This window comes from Brassica rapa, chromosome A04, assembly GCF_000309985.2.
Source record: "Brassica rapa cultivar Chiifu-401-42 chromosome A04, CAAS_Brap_v3.01, whole genome shotgun sequence".
In the NCBI taxonomy this organism is placed as follows: Eukaryota; Viridiplantae; Streptophyta; class Magnoliopsida; order Brassicales; family Brassicaceae; genus Brassica; species Brassica rapa.
In genome coordinates, this window is record NC_024798.2 from 6,612,757 (window position 1) to 6,633,666 (window position 20,910).

Consider the following 20,910-nt stretch of genomic DNA (forward strand, 5'->3'; position numbering starts at 1 on the left):
TATGCAAGATTCGATGTGTGCGAACATCATCTCATTCAAGGGGGGAGAAACGATTGATCGAGCCAAACCTCGAAACGATCTCCTTGTTATTGAGTTGACGATTCGAGATATCAACGTCGCTAGAGTGCTAATCGATACCGGAAGCTCGGCCGATATCATCTTCAAAGACACTCTTGAAAAGATGGGGATCAATCAATCCGAAGTCACGAAATGCCCAAGCCCACTGCTAGGACTTTCGGGGGAAACGACCATGGCCTATGGATCGATTAGACTCGCTGTCAAAGCCGGAACCGTGACCAACGTCACAGAGTTTCTAGTCGTTGACCGCCCCGCATCTTACAACGTTATCATGGGAACGCCATGGCTGAACACCATGCGCGCAATCCCATTAACCTACCATCTTTGCCTCAAGTTCCCGACCCCTAGCGGAGTCGAGGTAATTTGGGGAAATCCGAGAGTTTCACAGGTTTGTTTCGCCGCGGAACTAAAACGAAAGAGACCGATCCTCGAAATCACTCCTAGAAAAGCGGAGAAAAAGACCTCCAGGAAAGATACACGAAGTCAGGATTCAGCGGAATTCTTCTGGCAGTCTCGCAGCATCGCAGCTCTAGATGAAAAACGCGAGCCAACGTGCGAACCCGTGGTAACGATCTGTCTCGACGAAGCCTTCCCAAAACGCTGCATCGAGATTGGAGCCAATCTCCATGAGCCTTTAAGGACAGAACTCATAACCTGTCTTAAAAAGAACCTTATTACTTTCGCATGGGCTGCGGAAGATATGCCGGGAATCGACATTAACATAACATGTCACGAGCTGAATATCGACCCAACGTTCAAACCCGTCAAACAGAAAAGAAGGAAGCTAGGACCCGAACGTGCTGCCGCAGTAAACGATGAGGTCGAAAAATTGCTTAAAGTTGGGTCGATAACAGAAGTAAGATACCCGGACTGGCTCGCCAACCCCGTAGTAGTCAAGAAGAAGAACGGGAAGTGGCGAGTTTGCGTGGATTTTACCAACCTAAACAAGGCATGTCCAAAGGATAGCTTCCCTCTACCACATATCGATCGATTGGTAGAAGCAACAGCGGGCAACGAACTCTTATCCTTCATGGATGCCTTCTCAGGTTATAATCAAATTAGGATGAATCCCGACGATCGTGAGAAGACTGCGTTCATTACCGATCGCGGAACTTATTGCTATAAGGTAATGCCCTTCGGCCTCAAAAACGCTAGTGCAACTTACCAACGACTCGTGAACCGAATGTTCTCCAAACAACTCGGAAAAACGATGGAGGTTTATATCGACGACATGCTCGTCAAATCCCTCAAAGCAAGAGATCACGTGTCACATCTGGAAGAATGTTTTGCACAACTAAACTCCCATAATATGAAGCTCAACCCAACAAAATGTAGATTCGCCGTGGCATCAGGGGAATTCCTCGGCTACTTGGTCACATACCGCGGCATCGAAGCAAATCCAAAACAGATCAACGCACTAATCGAGATGGCTTCACCAAAGAATAAGCGGGAATTCCAAAGACTGACCGGCAGAATCGCAGCGCTTAACCGATTTATTTCACGATCAACAGATAAGTGCCTGCCCTTCTACGACGTCCTGCGAGGAAATAAAAAATTCGAATGGTCGGAAGAATGCAAAAACACCTTCCAACAGCTGAAGCGTTATTTAGCTACTCCTCCAGTCCTCGCAAAACCCGTGGAAGGGGAGCCTTTATTCTTGTACATCGCTGTGTCGGCAACGGCCGTAAGCGGAGTCCTGATCAGGGAAGAACGCGGGGAGCAGAAACCTATTTTTTACATAAGCAAAACCTTGCTGGATGCCGAATCTAGGTATCCGTTGATGGAAAAATTGGCATGCGCGGTCGTAACATCGGCCCAAAAACTAAGACCATATTTCCAATCCCACACAATCGTCATCCTCACGACTTTTCCCTTACGGACAATTTTGCATAGCCCAAGTCAATCAGGCCGACTGGCTAAGTGGGCGGTCGAGTTAAGCGAGTATGACATCGAATACCGACCAAGGACGAGGGCAAAATCACAAGTGCTCGCAGATTTCTTGGTCGATCTTCCAACGGGAACAATAACCAATGATGAACCAAATTCCACCTGGCTCCTCCACGTCGACGGATCCTCATCCAAGCAAGGATCAGGAATCGGAATCTGTCTCACATCTCCAACGAGCGAGATTTTGGAACAATCGTTCAGGCTGGAATTCCATGCCTCATACAACGAGGCCGAATACGAAGCATTAATCGCGGGTCTACGTTTGGCTCACGGCTTAAAAATACGTAATCTCCACGCTTACTGCGACTCCCAGTTAGTGGCCAGTCAATTCAGCGGAGAGTATGAAGCCAGAGACGAAAGGATGGACGCGTACCTCAAACTTGTCCAAGGTCTAGCTCAAGACTTCGACTGTTTCGCCCTTACCCGGATCCCCCGTTCCAAGAATGTCCAGGCGGACGCCCTCGCGGCCCTAGCATCAAGTTCCGATCAAGGACTCAAAAGGGTAATTCCGGTCGAATTCATCGAAAATCCGAGCATCGGACCACCAATCGTCGTCAATCTCATAGAGGGTCAAGACGACGAGGAAGAAAAAATTACGATATCACCACCATCGGAGCGATCTGAGCACGGCTGTGATACCCCATGGCTTCAGACGATTTGAGACTACATTGTCGATGGGCAACTGCCCGCCGAAAAATGGGCAGCTCGCAAGTTCCGAACACATGCCGCACGCTACGTAACAGTGGATGGTGAAATCTACAAATGGAGATTCTCCGGACCACTCATGACGTGCCTGGAAGGAGAAAAGGCGAGAAAAGTAATGGAGGAAATACATTCCGGCGGAAGATCACTAGCCATGAAAATCAAACGCCATGGATACTATTGGCCAACAATGATCGGAGATTGCGAGAAATTCGCACGAAAATGCGAAAAATACCAAAGGCATGCACCAACCATCCGACAACCGGCCGAAGTTCTTTCCTCCATCACATCGCCTTATCCCTTTATGCGCTGGGCCATGGATATTGTCGGACCTCTGCATAATTCAAAGCAAAAGCATTTCCTTCTAGTCCTTACCGATTTTTTTCTCAAAATGGGTAGAGGCGGACTCATACGCAAGTATAAAAGACGTCCAAGTCGAGAATTTCGTATGGAGAAACATCGTCTGTTGGCATGGAGTTCCTTACGAGATCGTAACCGATAACGGGTCTGAGTTCATCTCCACCCGATTCGAGGCATTCTGCGAAAAATGGAAGATACGACTCAACAAGTCAACCCCCAGATATCCGCAGTGCAACGGACAGGCTGAAACAATCAACAAGACCATTCTCGACGGACTGAAGAAACGCTTAGAGGCCAAAAAAGGCAGATGGGCCGACGAACTCGAGGGAGTCCTCTGGTCTCACCGTACCACCCCAAGGCGAGCAACGGGAGAAACGACCTTCGCTCTGGTATACGGCACGGAATGCATGATTCCCGCAGAAGTAGAATTTCCCGGTGTTCGAAGAAGGTTATTACCCGAACGAGAGGAACTCAACGATGCTATGCTCTTGGATGATCTCGTCCTCATTAACGAACGCCGAGATCGACCGCTCATCCGAATTCAAAACTACCAGCACGCCGCTGCAAAATACTATAATTCCAACGTACAGAATCGTAGGTTCAATCAGGGAGATCTGGTCCTTCGCAAAGTCTTCCAAAACACCGCTGAACGAAACGCGGGAAAACTCGGAGCAAACTGGGAAGGTCCCTATAAAATCGAAAAAAACGTCCGACCAGGTTCTTACGAAATAGCCAACATGCAGGGCATAAAAATCCCTAGAACCTGGAACGCGATGCATCTCAAAAAATACTATCACTAAATAAACCAACTCGCAATCACTGAACTACGGGACGGCTTGATCTACGCAAAGAGTACGTAGGCAATTTGTCGAAAGGCAAATTCAGCTGTCCCCCCTCATTAAAAAGGGGGGGGGGAGTTGGTACGTATACTCGCATACTCCCAAAAAAATCAAAAAAACTTCTTACCACGCTCTTGGTGTTTTTGACTTATCAAAACATCCTCACCCGTAAAATCAGAACGAGGTCTTCAGAAATTAGTCGGCCGCTTAGGAGACGTCGCAAAAGATGCCTCAACGTTTATTTCTTCCGAGCAAACGAAACCTCCGTAACAAAAAAGACATATATATGCACACACTAACACTTATTTTGCGCAAAATATTCAAAACAACGGCACACGCCACCAAGTCCGATGCTGATCACATCGAACTCACAAACGTCCTAAACAGACATAGCCATCTCACGGAGATGACTCTCTTACATCCGACACAAGGATAATAGCGTTATAAAAGAAATCCAAAATTTTGGTCTAGCACTTCCGGTCTCCGGAGAGATGCTCGATTCATATCAAACAAGTCGTATAAGCCGAGAACCTATCGCGGACTTTACATCGATACGAATCAGGAAGAAATCGCGACAGGAAAAACGATAGCCAGTTAGTCACCGCACAATCCTTAAACCGAAAGTAAACCTAGGTCTTGCCCTAAACCCAGCGCACTGGTCTCTAACATCTCAATGACATGATATCTAAAGATAAGAGATTCTTAAACTATGCCTCTATGTTTATGTTTGACACCTTCAGCACCCACGCAGAGTTCACATCTCGCGGAAGAACTCTCGAAACAGATCTCGAATGAAATATTTCACAATCGAAGAAGGATATGAGACGACAACTCATCACCTTCCTCCCCACTATTCACAAACTCATAAAAAGCGTTATCCGATTATCGTACCATAAAAAGAAAGCCGCGGAGCGGCAGGGATTCAAAGCCACACACGGCCAGTCCCGAAATACAAACAAGGCCATTTAAGGCCGAAACATAAAAACATAAAAAAAATCTCTCGCAAGAGATCTAACCCAAGTCATCCTCAGAACTTACGCCCCCTCTTCACCCGCTGCCGCGTCCGAGCCTGGAGCCGCGCCACCTCCGTTTTCTCCGACATCGGGTCTTTCCCTCTGGGTCTTCTGAACATGTCGGAAGGAAGCACGCGGATTTCAGGTCGGCCAGGATGAGACCGAAATCTCCATCCTCGGCCGCCATATCTCCCTTGCAGCCGGACAGCCGGGCCTCTTCGGCCTCCAAGGTCGGGGGAGTCTCACTTTGGAACGACCGAACCACGACCATCCCACCCTCAATCGTCACCAAAGCTAGATCCCTGCTCCGGATACACTCGAGGGAACCCAGGGAAGCAGAAACCTTTGCCAAGCGAGCTTGAAACTCCGCGCGAAGGGTATCCGTAGCCTCTTGGATCCCACGGCGCGCTAGCCCCGCGTCACTCTCGATCTGACGCTGGAGTCGACGCACCTCCGAGGATTTGGCCTTCCTGGCCTTCTTTTCCTTAAGCAAGGAACTCGCCGTCTTCCCAAGGTCCCTCTCAAGCTCTCCTATCACAACCTCGAGCTTCGACACTTTCGCAGAGTGAGAGTCCTCCACAGCCATCAACATGGCCTCGGTTTCGGACCATCTGCCCTGAAGCTCCACCAACTCCCCGGAAAGGCGACTGGTCTCAGAACCACATTCGCTGATCATCCCATCGATCAACGATATGAACTGGGAACGGTGAAAATTCTTAAGACTAAGTCCGAGAAAAGAATGCACAAAAGACGATCGAGAATTCAAACAAGAGACAAACCTTTCCGCGAAGTCCCGATGCTAGGCTCGATCCACCTCGCTGCGAAGTCTCCCCGTCACCACTCTTGGCAAGTTTCCTCTTCCGACTCTTAGGCTGAGTAGCTAGGACAGCGCTAGGAGCACGCAATGCCAGAACGATTTCTTTTCTGGCTGGAGGAGGAGGCATAGAGTCAGCAGCCTTCTCCTTGTCCTCGACGAGGATCGGAGTCGTGGAAGATCCCGCAGGTAGGGCTTGCGGGAGAGGAGCCATGACTTCGGTCCCATGACACGGGGCAACGACCTGCACGGAAGAAGATGGAAACTCGGAGCCAGCTTGAGCTAGTTCTTTCTCGGCTTGGCGACGAACCAGTTTCTCTCGGAAAGAAAGATGACCGGCAACACAAGCCGGCGCTTCCGCTGGAGAAGTTAGAACCGGAGCCGGAGAAGTGGCCTCGCCCATCTCGACATCAGAATCCTTCTTATCACCTTGGGAGGAAGACATGTTGAAAGGAAAGTTATGAAACTAGAGAGGTTTTTGAAGGAATGAAGAAGGGAAGGTGTGAAGAAAATGAATGACAAGAGCTCACTACGTATAGAAGTATGGGTTCGGAATATCGTCGCGACAACTTTTTTCCGCGGAGTTTAAAATGTGAATTTCGTCTAATACACTTAAACTTGTCAAAGTCATCTATCCGCCCGCTAGAGTCACAACTCTAACGGGCTGGGGGGCAAACTGTTGGGGTCAAAAACGGTTACGACAAATTTAACATTTAAAACGTCCGAGGAAGAAAATAAGAATTTCTCCGAAAAGTACTTTTCGAAATAGATTCTTCCTTACGAAAAAGCTTTACGGAAGAAAGAATCGAGATGTCCGACAAAAGCTCGAAACAGGTCGTTACGCAGCGACCGAACGTCCGTCCCGCTCGGTCGCTACGTAGCGACCGAGCGATCGTTCTGCTCGGTCGCTACGTAGCGACCGAGCTCGAGCCAAAGCTCGGTCGCTACGTAGCGACTGAGCGATAGTCCCGCCCGGTCGCTACGTAGCGACCGAGCTCGGCCAAGCTCGGTCGCAACGTAGCGACCGGGCTCGAGCCGAAGTTCGGTCACTGTGTAGCGATTAAACTCTTCCGAACATCGACAGACATCAATCCATGCATTCTCGTCAAACCTTCGAATGCTATCTCCCGAAAACCGTAGCAAGCTCAGTCCATGTTTTCCGCTATTCTAACTCATCGATCAAACTTCGCGGATTAGAAACCGCGGAAGGTTCTTTCTTTATCAAAAAGATATCGTAGTAAACGTGTCGAGTCGGAAGACGGCCCAAAGGGACCTAAAACACGACTCGAGGCCCATCCCATGATTTCTTAACCAAAAGCCCGTAAACCGCAGCACGGTTTACGCTTGGCCCACAAGGAAGGATAAATGTCAAGTTTCCGCGGATAAATACGGAAGTTTTGAAGATAATTGTGAAGATCGGGAAAAATGGAATATCTCCATTTTTATGCTATGACGGCTTAAGGGCAGAAGAGTAAAAGCGTAAACTGACCTTGGAGCTAGTATATAAGGAGTCCTAGGCGAGGAGCATGGGGGAGAACTTTTTGAGAGCAAACTTAGCACTTAGAGCAATTTAGGCAATTTTCCGTTTTTGTTATTTCGAGCTGCGACTCACTTAGGTTTAGCCGTCTTAGGGTTACTAGAACTAGGAATCTCGCCGATAGCTCTTGAGCCCAGGCTATATTTTGTTGTAAACAGCCATACGCAAATTCGGAATAAGATCTTCTTTGTCTCTTTTTCGATTTCTTATACTTTATCGTTGTTATTCTCGTGTTCTGATTGCTTGACATGTGGTAATTAGCAGATATCTGGGTCCTCTGGGAAATTAGGGTTTTCCTAGTTTCCTTATTTAAACGGAAATCGACAGTGCGAATTTCGGTTCCTACAACAGGCAAACAAATAAAATTATTAGTTGCTTGCAGGACTATCATGTAGCATTATAGAAGTTTACTATGCAAAAAATAAATGTTGACCTGGTCTATTGAAATTTTTTTCTCCTGCAGTGCTCTATATCTTCAGACAAAACCTCCCAAGTGTGTTCCCATACAGTTTCCGGCTCAGATAAAGTGTTACTCATAAGCATCATAACAAAAAAAATTCGTAGCTCACTTGCTGTGCTTTCATAACTTCTTCTTAGTATGTCATCAATGTATTCCTGATCATCATCTAATAACCCACAAGCATAACATGCTGCTTTGTAACTCGGATATAGAACACCTTCATAGGTTTTAATGTCATCATAACTGGTGGATTCTCTGACAATGTTCAATAATACACACAAGAAATAAGCATTTTCCTGGGTCCGAGGAGCATAATTAATCCTCCCTAGACCAAAACTCCTTTTCCGTCTTTTGAACATCTTTGACCTTTTATCATAAGTGAAGAAGTTTGGAATCTGAGCGTAGGTCAACGTTCTGGCAAGGGAGTCAATCTTACACAACTCAAACCAAGCTAAGAACATTGTATTTTCAATGAGCTTCCGGGTGACCACTGTTTTCAATTTATCTTTCCCTTTGAATGTAACAATTTGCTTTCCGGGTAGATGAAAACTAAGCTTCTCTACAGCAACAGATCGATAGTGAATAAGGAATTTGAACACTCTCCAGGTTCCTTCACATGTCGAAACATATCTGCAAAAACGACAAATTTTTTTATTCAGTCCATTTAATTTGCAGCTTACTTATAACACGAACATTAAGCAAACATACCTGCAATCGAAGAATTCCTTGAGTTCATTCCTTTTCTTCTCAAGTTTTTCCTTAGTAAGATCGACATCTCCTAACTCACTTGCAACAATGTGGTCTGGGGGTTCAACAGCAACTGTGCAACGATCCTGTCCTTTATTTATTTATTTGAATAAATACTTTATAGACCCAACTTGGTTGCACCACTCAACGTTAACGTGAGCTCTGTAAAGGAGAGATAATTGCCGGTTGTAAGGAATAACATATCGATTGTCACATCGCACTCCATTCTTCAGAACATAATTTTCTAATTGTTGACGCCTTATGTAAACCGAAAATCCTTCTTTATTAATACTGGTCGTCTCAGCAAATGATTTAGGATATGACTTATAGCAACGGCCATTCTCCATGCATGGTGAATTCATATTAGCTGCTCGACATGGTCCATGAATCATCATATCCTTAATGATCTCAAAAAGTTCTGGTTCTTCCTTTTTATTAGGAATCTCAGCAGATATTATGTTGTCAATGTCCTCTGTTGTAGGCTGCTTTATTTTCTTCATGAATAGGAGAATGTGAGCATGCGGTAAACCACGCTTCTGGAACTCAATTGTGTACATAGCTGTTTCACGCAAAAACAAACATTTTAGACGTCAATGAGATCAAACATAAACTGCATCACAACATTAAAACAAAATTTCACAGCGGACTTTAACTTACATGCGCGGGTCTCTCCCAAAATATTCTTCTTGGCTAAAGCATCCATCAATGAATCAAGTCTGATCTTGAAAATTCTACAAATAATGTCTGATCTATCTTCAGCCTTTAGCTTCCTCGCTTTCACATATCTTGTGATCTCTTGCCATTTGGGATTACATGTGAAAGTGATGAAAAGGTCTGGGAATCCAAAATGCTTGCATATTGTCATAGCATCCAAGTAATTGTTCTTCATATATCTAGGACTCCCCACGAAAGAAGCTGGCAAAGTAAACTCTGATCCTTGCTCATTCATATCCACTTTGCCTGCATTCTCCGACTCTTTTATGGAATCATAACTATCAGATCGCAAGGAAGTTTGATTTAGCTTCAAATATCGCAGACGATTAGACTCAATTGTTGTGAAAGCATCCACCACAAATTGTTGAAATAGTCTTCTAGAATGTAGGAGACAATAAGACTCATTCTTACGTTCATGCAAGCGAAAAGCAAAGAATTGCCTCATACTGATATTAGGCTTCTTCTGTTTTTTTGTAATCTTCGTTGCCCCTTTCTTAATACCGAGTCTGATCCATCTTCTCCATACGTAAACAAAAGAGGATACTGAAGTGCAAGATAGGAAGCATATATCTCGTTAATTCTCAACAGTTTCCCTGATTTTTGTTGTAGAACAATATCCCTTCTGTCCATATCAAGACTAAAATCTCCAGGAATAAGGGCGGCAACCTCTGAGGCAGAGGGTGTGTTATATGTCCTTCCGCCTTTAACCTCTCACTAACAATCCTCGTATGAAATGAATCTTCAGGATCTTTGTTGAAGCGATCTCTTGCTGATCTAAACTTTTTTACATATGGATTGACCTCATTCAACATCCTCATCAAAGCATCAATAATATCTTTCCTAAGATTATCCTTTTTCTTGACCTGAATTTTCTGTTTTCCAAAGCTGTAAAAATATAAGTACAAACTATGTTAGTTATAACATCTTGATGAGAGCCAGTCAAATAAACATTGTAATACCTTAAACATTTTGCTCTGTTTTCAACTTCATTCTCTGTGTCAACTATGTATAGCTGTCTGAATTTCGCTTCACTTCCTTCAGGTGGAGTTAAATTCCCAATTAAGTGATAGTTTTCTCCTTGTAGTTGAAACATATCAGGTCCTTTACCCTTCTTTAAAGTCCTCTGAACTTTTCCACCAAGTGAAGTGAAAGAAAAAACCATATTATAAGGTCGTATATGTTTTTGGAAATGCCTGCTTCGTGGATCATCCCCTTCCAAAAGATTTTTTAGAATAGTTGGTGGCTCCTTCAATAGAGGCAACTGAACTTGGCCTTGCATGCAACATAAAGAAAAAGTAGGATTCTTTGCATTTCTACGCTTGTTTAGCCATTCTCCATACCACATTATAGCTCCACAGTGTGAACATTTGTAGTCAGGATCACCGTCATCTAAATATTCTGCAGAAAGAAAAAAATACATTAAAACTTCTAATGTTTATAGCAAAAAGGTAGAATGTCATATCTAAACTGAAACTGCAATCAGATTCGTTACCATTTTCCTTTAAATGTTGTTTTTTCTTCGCTGTGTAGTTTACCACTGTGGTGCCTGTAACATCAGGGCGTTGTGAATCTCCAGTTTTTTTAGTTACAACGTTTACCAGAAGCTCTACATCCACATCCGTAGGATCATCTATGTTAGATTTCTCTGTTTCTGTATCAGTATTATCTTGAGAAGTACAGTCAAATACTTGTAATTCATCAGTATCTTCTATTCCTGCATATGAATAGATAATATTAATATAAATTCAAAGTGTAAAACTAAAGTGTGGGCAATTACAGTACATCAAACCTCCAAATAAATCATTTCCAACTACAACATCATCTTCGTATATGTTCTGAGCCGAGGCATTGCTTGTAGGTGATGGTAACTTTTCATTTTTTCCCTTAAATGTGTGATATTCGTAATGTCTTTCATTACATTACGTGTTGACTGATACCACTCAAATGACCCTAAGGAGTGTTACTCTCATCAAAAGAGGTTCAGATGTAGTACTTAGGGATCGAATCCACAAGGAGCTAGGGAACAATTAAATCTAGTGTTTATTAATTCTAAGAGTTGTAAGTGTTTAAATGAAATAGCAATAGTAACAAGCGAAGTAAATAGTAAATGTAACTTGGTTGAAAATGATATTAGATGTTGGGCCACTATTCAGGTGTTGGAGATTATAATACATTAATACCTATAGATACCTATTTGTTGCATGCATGATATGTTAGAGCTCAACCGCTTAACTCAGTGATCAGCTGTCGCATGCTTCACTGGTTAACAAGCTAGATCTCGTGTCTCAACGGCACTACAAGAAAACCTGCGTTTTCCGACTGTATTTTTTCGACTAAAATAGTAGTCGCAAAAAAAGACGACTAATTTCCGACTACCATGCGACTGAATAGCGACGCCAAAAGAGTAGTCGTACATCAGTCGGAAAGAAGGGACACAGATGTTTCGTCGCATAACAGTCGCTAAATTTACGACTACTTAGCGACGGATTCATGACCAGAGACTCGGTCGCACAATAGTCGCTAAATTTACGACTGATATACGACTATAACGCAGTCGGGGAAAATTAGTCGTTGATCAGTCGTAAATGTAGCGACTAATTTGCGACTGATCTCTAGTCACAAATAAGTCGCTAAGTAGTCTGCAAAAACCGGTACAAACGTGGTAAACATTTTTTCGTCGGTGTACCTAATTTTTATCTGCAGTCGGAATTTAGTCACTAATTAGTCAGAATATTTTCTATATATATACAGGCTCTTACCGTTTTCTTCTCCTCACTCGTACAAAGCATGAAAAAAAAGTAGCAAAAAAAAACGAAAATTAAAAAAAAAACTAACATTTGTCATATAATGTCTGGAAATTATAATTATTCAAATTTCCGAGAGTGGATGTACAAGAGGATCGATGAGGAGACAGGAAAACTTTCTGAAGAGTTCATAGCGGGGGTGGAACAATTTATGACATTCGCAAACAGTCAGTCTCTAACACAAAGTAATGGCGGTAAGTTTTTCTGCCCGTGTACTGTTTGTCAAAACGATAAATTTCTCGCGGGAACAAAAATTTGGAGACATATATATAATAGAGGATTTATGCCAGACTATTATGTTTGGTATAAACATGGAGAAGAAATTGATATTGCATTAGGAACGAGTTATGTTGACCCGACGCATTTAAGTGGTAGTGATCAAGAAGTTGGTAATGAGGATAATTATATAGATATGGTGAATGATGCATTTCGTGATAATGTGAGTTTTGATAACTATCAACATGATGATAGTTATCAGAATGTAGTAGACCCGCAACGCAACCATTCGAAGAAGTTCTACGATTTGTTAGAAGGAGCACAAAATCCTTTGTACGATGGTTGTCGTGAAGGGCAGTCACGGTTATCCTTAGCTGCTCGGGTCTTGCAAAACAAGGCAGATTATAATCTGAGTGAAAAATGTGTGGATTCAGTATGTCAAATGTTGACAGACTATTTACCAGAAGGAAACACAGCAATCGATTCACACTACGAGACCGAGAAGTTGATGCACAACTTAGGGCTCCCATATCATACAATTGATGTTTGTATTAACAATTGTATGATATTCTGGAAAGAAAATGAAAGGTGGGAAGAGTGCCAATTTTGTGGTGCAGCAAGATGGAAGCCTAGGGACAAAAGACGCAGAACCAAAGTACCATATAGTCGTATGTGGTATCTACCTATAGCTGACAGGCTGAAAAGAATGTATCAGAGCAAGAAGACAGCAGCGGCAATGAGATGGCATGCTGAGCACCAAGCAAAGGAGGGGGAAATGTGTCATCCATCTGATGCGGCAGAATGGAAACATTTTCAAGATATATATCCCCAGTTTGCCGAAGAACCTCGTAACGTTTATCTTGGATTATGTACTGATGGATTCAATCCGTTTGGGATGTCTCGTAATCATTTATTGTGGCCCGTGATTCTGACTCCATATAATCTACCCCCTGATATGTGCATGAGTACAGAGTATTTTTTTCTTACAATTCTGAATTCTGGGCCAAATCATCCGCGAGCTAGTCTTGATATCTTCCTCAAACCTTTGATCGAGGAGTTAAAAGAATTGTGGTCAACTGGGGTTGAAGCATACGATGTGTCCTTAAATCAAAATTTTAATCTAAAAGCTGTGTTACTATGGACGATAAGCGATTTTCCAGCGTATGGCATGTTATCAGGATGGACGACCCATGGTAAATTGGCTTGTCCAATTTGCATGGAAGATACGAAAGCTTTTTATCTACATAATGGAAGAAAGACGTGTTGGTTTGATTGTCACCGCAGATTTCTTCCTCGTGATCATCCACTAAGGAAGAATAGAAAGGACTTCTTGAAGGGAAAAAACGCGGTAAATGAATTTCCACCTAAATCTTTGACTGGTGAGCAAGTTTACTCAGAGTTATCGGGTGTCAATCCACTGAAAACGTCTGTTTGCGGTGGAAATGGTCATGAAAAGAAGAAGCCTGGTTATGGGAAATATCATAACTGGCATAAGGAAAGCATTTTTTGGGAGTTGCCAAACTGGAAGGACCTGATACTCCGACACAATCTTGATGTGATGCATATAGAGAAGAATTTTTTTGACAACATCATCAATACTCTTATGAATGTTAAAGGCAAATCGAAAGACACAATCAATTCAAGATTGGATATGGCAATATTCTGTGATCGGCCACACTTACATGTTGATACTGCTGGTCAAGCTCCATTTCCTCCTTACATGCTGGACGAAGATGAAAAAAAACGGTTATTGGAATGTGTGAAACACGCTGTTAAATTCCCAGACGGATATGCTTCAGACTTAGCTAATTGTGTTGATTTAGAGAACAACAAATTTTCTGGCATGAAGAGTCATGACTGCCATGTTTTTATGGAGCGGCTACTTCCATTTATATTTTCAGAACTCCTAGACCAAAACGTCCATCTTGCGCTATCAGGTACTAATTAGCTATTTTTTTAATTTATTTTGAAATGATAAACCTTTATAATTATAGTAAATATTACTAATAAATACATTTTGAATATTGTAGCGGTTGGTGTATTTTTCCGAGACCTTTGCTCGAGAACCTTACAGAAAAATCACGTCCAAATGCTTAAACGGAATATTGTTTTGATCATCTGCAATTTGGAGAAGATTTTTCCACCATCGTTTTTCGACGTCATGCAGCACTTGCCTATACATCTCCCCTACGAAGCTGAACTAGGAGGACCTGTGCAATATAGGTGGATGTATGTTTTTGAAAGGAATTTCAAAAAATTGAAAGCGAAAGCAAAGAACAAAAGATTTGCGGCCGGCTCGATTGTTGAATCATATATCAACGATGAGATAGCTTACTTCTCAGAGCACTACTTTGTTGACCATATACAAACGAAATCATGGTAAACGCTATCATTATTTCTCGGTTTCAGTTTTTATGTCTATGTGCATGCTTTTTATTTATAAATGTGCATTAATAATTTTCATAATCATTTGGACAGGTTCACAAGATTTCATGAAGGTGAAGTTCCCGTATATCATGTTCCTGGAGTGCCAGATATATTTACACATGTAGGTCGTCCAAGTGGAGAAATGCAAGAAATATGGCTTTCCGAGAAAGACTACAGATGCGCACATGCATATGTTTTACGAAATTGTGATTATTTTCATCCATTTGAGAGGTATAATTTGATAATATTATCATCTTCCGTATTGATTTACCCAACTATAATTTCCCATACTAATATTTTTTTGACTAATTTAGGATGTTTGAAGATTTCCTTACTGCCAAATATGCAGACCTCTCTGAAAAAGACCTCTCTGCGAAGAGAGCTGACGAATATCAAATATGGGTGAAAGATTATGTACGTTTGACTAATACTTTTATTTAACTATGTGTATATAATAATATATAAATATATATTGATTTAATTATATATATATATATATATGTGTTGCAGGTTAGCTATTGGAGCAACACACATCATTTTCCTCAGTGGGTTAAAGATATTGCGAATGGACCCATGAATAAGGCGAGAACATGGCCCATCTATTTCACAAGAGGCTTTTTGTTCCATACGCAGAAGCATGGCGAGGGAAGAAAGACATGTAACTACGGTGTGAGTGTTAAAGGGGAGAGCTACACAAATGCTTCTGATGAAGCTGATTACTACGGGATCTTGACTGATATCATACAAATTCAGTATGAGGGGTCGGTCGATTTGAAAATCACACTTTTTAAGTGTAAGTGGTATGATCCGTTAGTTGGTAGAGGCACTCGGCGGAGCAATGGTGGCATCGTCGATGTTCTTTCATCGAGGAAATACCATAAATACGAACCATTTATTCTAGGTACGTATTTTATATTGAACTTATACTTTTATGATTTGATACTTAATTTAATTATACTTTTATTATTTGATATTACATGCACAGCATCTCAAGCAGATCATGTTTGTTATATCCCGTATCCGTACGTTAAGAAACCAAAGCATTTGTGGCTCAATGTTTTGAAAGTGAATCCGAGGGGAATCATTTCTGGAGAATATGAAAATAAAGAACCGACATTGTTGCAACAAGTAAATGATGATGCTGTTTTAATGACTACGGTTGAAGATCTAGCAGTTGATCATTTGGTTTATGCTCGGGTACAACCTATAAATCTCGATGTTGATGTGGAAGATGTTGAACAAGATGATGAATTTCAATGTAATATATCGTCATCCGACGAAGATGGAGAAGTACCCTACTAAAATATAGTATAATTTTCTAAACTTTGTTTAAATATGTATTGTAATATAATTTTGTAAACTTTGTTTTAATGTGTATTGTAATATAATTTTGCAACTTTGTTTGTTGTGTATTGTAATATATTTTTGTTTAAAACAAATATATAATCAACTCATAAACAAAGTAAAATTATTTCTCTGAGCCCTAAACCAACACATTCTAGATCACTACCCTATACCCTAAATTGTATTAACCTTAAACTAAAACCAAAAAGACCCGGCCAAATTTTCATTTGGTGATTGTGTTGTTAATTTTCATTTGGTGACTTATGTAAATAAGGTGAAATTTTCACTCCCCGCGAAGCCTAAATTAATTCCCACCCAAATTAATTTAACCCTCCAAAGCCCAAAATAATTACTCTTATAATCGATAAAAGAACAGAAACCCTAATCACTTGTGTTCTCTCTGCCTTCAACACATCTCACCTCTTTCTATCGATCTAAACTCTCCATATCCTCTGTTAATCACTGAAGACGATGTCGGGAAAGAAGAAACAGAAGAAGATGTTCACCTCCAGTGCGATGACACCATCTCCCCTTCCCTCGCAGTACGAATTCGTTCCAAGAACTCAAGCGCCTCCGCCTGTCCCGAACCGCCAACCTCCACCATCTGTGTCTGACTATCCACCTCCGGCACAGCTTTTCCAGGACTCGACGGTCCAATCCAGAAGAGATTCAACTCCATCGCCACAGCCTCGAGGGTCTCAGACTTCACAGCCTCGAGGGTCTCAGACTTCACAGCCTCGAGGGTCTCGGACCTCACAGCCTCGAGCGTCTCAGACTTCACACCCTCGAGCGTCTCAGACTTCCCTACCTCAAGGATCTCAGACTTCAGCGACTTGACAACCACAATCGCCACAATCTCAGAGCACTTCTGAAGCTCAGAACTCACAGACTGCAGAAGATTCAGAAGATGAAGAATTTCCTCATGTAGAACCCACTCTCTCCAAAGACCAGATGGATGTTGTCAATGCTCTTCTATCCCAGCCAGGCAGGGAGCGCTTAACTACCCTTTCTCCCTACTTGGAGCCTGGAACCACTTGGTACTTTCTTATCTTGAAGCTTAATTTTGATTGGGTTTGGAAATGATGAGCTTTCTTGTACTGGTGAATGTTTTTTTTCTTCTAAATGTTTCGTCTTTTATTCATAACGGTTTAAAGGGTAATGACTTGTTTCTTTTGTCTTGTAAATGAGTTGTTTGTTTTGTCTTGTAAAGGTTTATTCTTTTGTTCATTATGGGTCTTCTAAAGGTTTAGTCTTTTGACTAAAGCTTAAAGCTGCAAGCTGTACTGAACAAAAAGACTAAAGCTTGAACCTTCAATGACTTGTTCATAACGAGTTGTTTGTCTGTCTTGTGAATGAGTAGTCTTTTTTGTTCTTTACGGGTTTTAGCTTTAGGACTTGTGATTTTTTTCAGTTTTATCATTTACGGGTTTAAGCTTTAGTCCTTTGAATGTTTGTAAATTTTATTTGATTACTAACTGTGATTAATGTTTGTTGAATATCGATGAATGTATTTTATATCACTCTCAGCCTAATATGATTTTTCTGTGTTTCTAGGTTTGGTTCGGACAAGGGTAAACTGACTCGGAAGATCAGTAAGATCTTTAAAAACAAGTTTAACGGTCAATACTACAGCTGGACTGTTGTGCCTCGGCGAAGACAAGAAAGATGGTTTGTAGAGTTTGCAGTTGAGTTCTTTTCTTCTAGACTTCGCATTTCAACTTTCTTTAGTTAAATTTACTTTTTAATATCAACTTTCTCTTCTGTTGTAGAAAACTCATACATGGCGTTCTACACTAACCGGTTTAGTTCAGGAGAAGTTTGAGAGGATAGGTCAGCGCCGTCTCAAAGACATTGTTAGCAATCGCAGGACTTCTCGAAAGAGACCAAACTGGATTAAGAAAACTTTGTGGAGAAAAATGTGTGCTTTTTGGGACACTGCTGAAGCCAAAGAAAAGAGTTTGACGACTTCAGCTGCTCGGATGTCTGACCGTAAAGGTCTTGGTCCTCACAAGCACAACTCAGGACAGAAGTCTTTCCAACAAATCGAACAAGAAATGGTAACTTCCTTTTCTTTGAGCAAACTAAAAAAAAAATTATGTCTTAATACCCTTTACTTTGTTTACCATTTCAGGTAGAGGAATTGGGCAGACCGGTGACTCTTAGTGAAGTCTTCATTAGGACTCATACAAAAAAGGATGGGACCTTTGTGGATATGAAAGCACAGGAGGTTGTTGAGGTGTATCGGCGGAACAAACAGTCAAAGTTGGATGACCTTGAGGCTGAAAACGCAGACCCTTCAGAGTCTAGTTCACAAGCTCCAGAGCTCTCTATAGATGAGGATAATGAGATATTCCTCCTGGTAAATTTTTTCTCTTAAAGTTTAGTTTGTTTTTGATATATAATCTGTTTTCTTTGGTTTTATATTTTATCTTTTATACTTGATGCTTGTTTCTTCTCGTTTTTGGTAGATGATACATACTGTTTCCTCTGCTTTTATTATTTATTTTTCCTTCTGGGATACTTGTTTCTCTGGGTTTATACTTGTTTCTCTTGTTTCTATGATACAGGATACTTGTTTCTTCTTGTTTTTGATACATCATACTTAGTTCTTCTCTTTTTTTGTAGTCTACTTACACAGACAAAAGAGGAAAACATTATGGAATTGGAAGCCTCGAGAGTACTCTCGTCAATGGAAAGCGGAAGTACAGTGCATCCTCTTCAATCCTGGACCTGCAAACACAGCTTGATGAAGCTCACCGCATGATCGAGGAGCAGGCTGCCCAGAATGCAATCGCTCTCCGCAAAATCGAGGAGCAGGCTGCCCAAAACGCAAACAATCTCCGCATAATCAAGGAGCAGGCTGCTCATAGCGCAGAGCAAGGAAAACAGCTCAAGGAGTTATCTAGAGTGGACAAGTTTTTGACTGCAACAAATCCTCAGTACGTTGAATACGTTGCAGCTAACAAGTCGGATGATTAGGTTCTCTTACGATCAGGTGTTAAAATATTTTCTGTACTTTGAAACTTATGATCAGGTGTTAATATTGTCAGCTTGTTAAACTCCTATAAGAGGAGTTCTTTTGTATCAAACTTGTTAAACTCCTATAAGAGGAGTTCTTTTGTATCAAATATTTTAGCTTGTTAACATTTTCATTTTTTTTATTATCAATTGTTCCAAACAATAAAAAAACAGGAAATCAAGCAAAATAAAATTCAAATCACAAAATTTGGAAATAAATCTCGTTGTATAGTCGCTTATCAGTCAGTGTTTAGTGCATAAATAAACCATTTCGCCCAAAAAACAGTAGCAATGTAGTCGCTAACTAGTAGCAAAATCGTTAAATTTAACGACTGATGACCGACTAAATATAACGACTGATTCCCGACTAAGTTTTTACGACTGATTCCCGACCACTATATTACGACTGATTTTACAACTGATATTTTCCAACTGATCTGCGGCGACAATACATGACCTTATGACAGCAAAAATGTCGCAGACTGGTCGTAAGAGATGTCGCAAAATCGTCGCCAAAGATTACGACTGAATTAAGACTGTTCTATGACTATGTACTGTACTCGTAAAACAGTCGTAAATCAGTCGCTCAATTCCGACTGATTTACGACCGTTTGTTTTTTGCGACGCGTTGGTTTCCGACCTCATGTTCAGTCGCTAATCAGTCTTAAAGTGTGATTTTGCGACTAATTTGCTACCAATTGTGTAGTCGGAATATACATGTTTTCTTGTAGTGCGGTTATAATGTCGACAACGAAAGAGTGTCGATCGATGGTACTATTGGGACGTCGACCGATACACCTTTGCCTACGTCGACCGATAGTCAGTTGAGGACATCGATCGACGGGTTCTAGCCAGACCTATGCGCGAGTATGATATGCCCTATTAAGATACTAAATTGGCGGTTAGCCCTCTCTAGCAGTCCTAATATGATAGATAGATGTCAAAATGGGATAACAACGGTGCTTGAGTATGCAATCCTATGATCAAGTTCTAGTTAGCAAGGCTAAAACAAGCAATGAATACAAATCTATCTTGAATATCACAACAAGGCAGATCTATAGTTTGGGGCTAATCCCACAAACCTATCTGAACCCTGGATCTAATAAATGAACTACTCAGACATAGCAAAGCAATTCATAACAATGAAGAAATGTAAATTCATAGTATATATGAAAAAAATGGAAACAAGGAGTTCCAATCACAAGTGATCTTCTCTCCAAAACTCTCTCTTCTCTCTCAAAGTAAAACTGTAACCAAAAAGCTCTCTGCCGTCAAAACACTTAGGCAGTATATAATCTACTAGGTTAAAAACTCATCAGAGCATTTTCGTAATTTGGCTTGGCCTTGGGTTTTAAGTCCGCTGGATCCAGAATGTCGCGTGTCCAAAGTCTCGACATCGATCGATGGTACTTGTGTACATCGATCGATATTAATCTTCATCTGTCGAGGCATCTCTTGGTGTCGATCGACAGCACTGGATGCGCATCGATCGATTGTTCTTCCTCTCATCGACCTCTACATGGTCAGCTCGGGTGAAATGTCCTTTAAGCTCCAAAATGCTCCAAAATCATAGCTTTACTCTGAAATGCACCTGAACCTGAAAACATACCTAGAAGAGTAGAAAACATAGATATATATATATATATATATATATATATATATATATATATATATATATATATATATATATATATATATATATAGTAAAACGCTTATATACCATGGATGAAAACGGGTCAAATCCAAGGTATATCAACTCCCTCAGACTTACCATTTTTCTTGTCCTCAAGCAAAACATACATGCAGTCTTTCTGAAAGAGGTTTGAAAATATTAGGGACTTAAGATTTTAAACCATAGAAATCTTTTTCTCAACATTTTTGCAACCACAT

General features: G+C 41.4%; 1 protein-coding gene across 2 annotated transcripts; it reads left to right on the forward strand.

Annotated features, from left to right (window-relative positions):
• The first annotated feature begins 11,760 nt into the window (after positions 1–11,760).
• LOC103849065 lies at positions 11,761–16,372 on the forward strand. Of its 2 annotated transcripts, XM_009125888.3 has the most exons (6): positions 11,761–14,168; positions 14,262–14,610; positions 14,710–14,889; positions 14,973–15,072; positions 15,169–15,559; positions 15,644–16,372. In XM_009125888.3, exons 1-6 carry the CDS (start codon positions 12,059–12,061, stop codon positions 15,958–15,960), a joined length of 3,447 nt encoding a protein of 1,148 aa, XP_009124136.2. In that variant the 5' UTR covers positions 11,761–12,058; the 3' UTR covers positions 15,961–16,372. The 2 variants fall into 2 exon arrangements, with proteins under 2 accessions (XP_009124136.2, XP_033145865.1); XM_033289974.1 differs by having other exon boundaries at positions 15,169–16,372.
• The last annotated feature ends 4,538 nt before the right edge of the window (positions 16,373–20,910 follow it).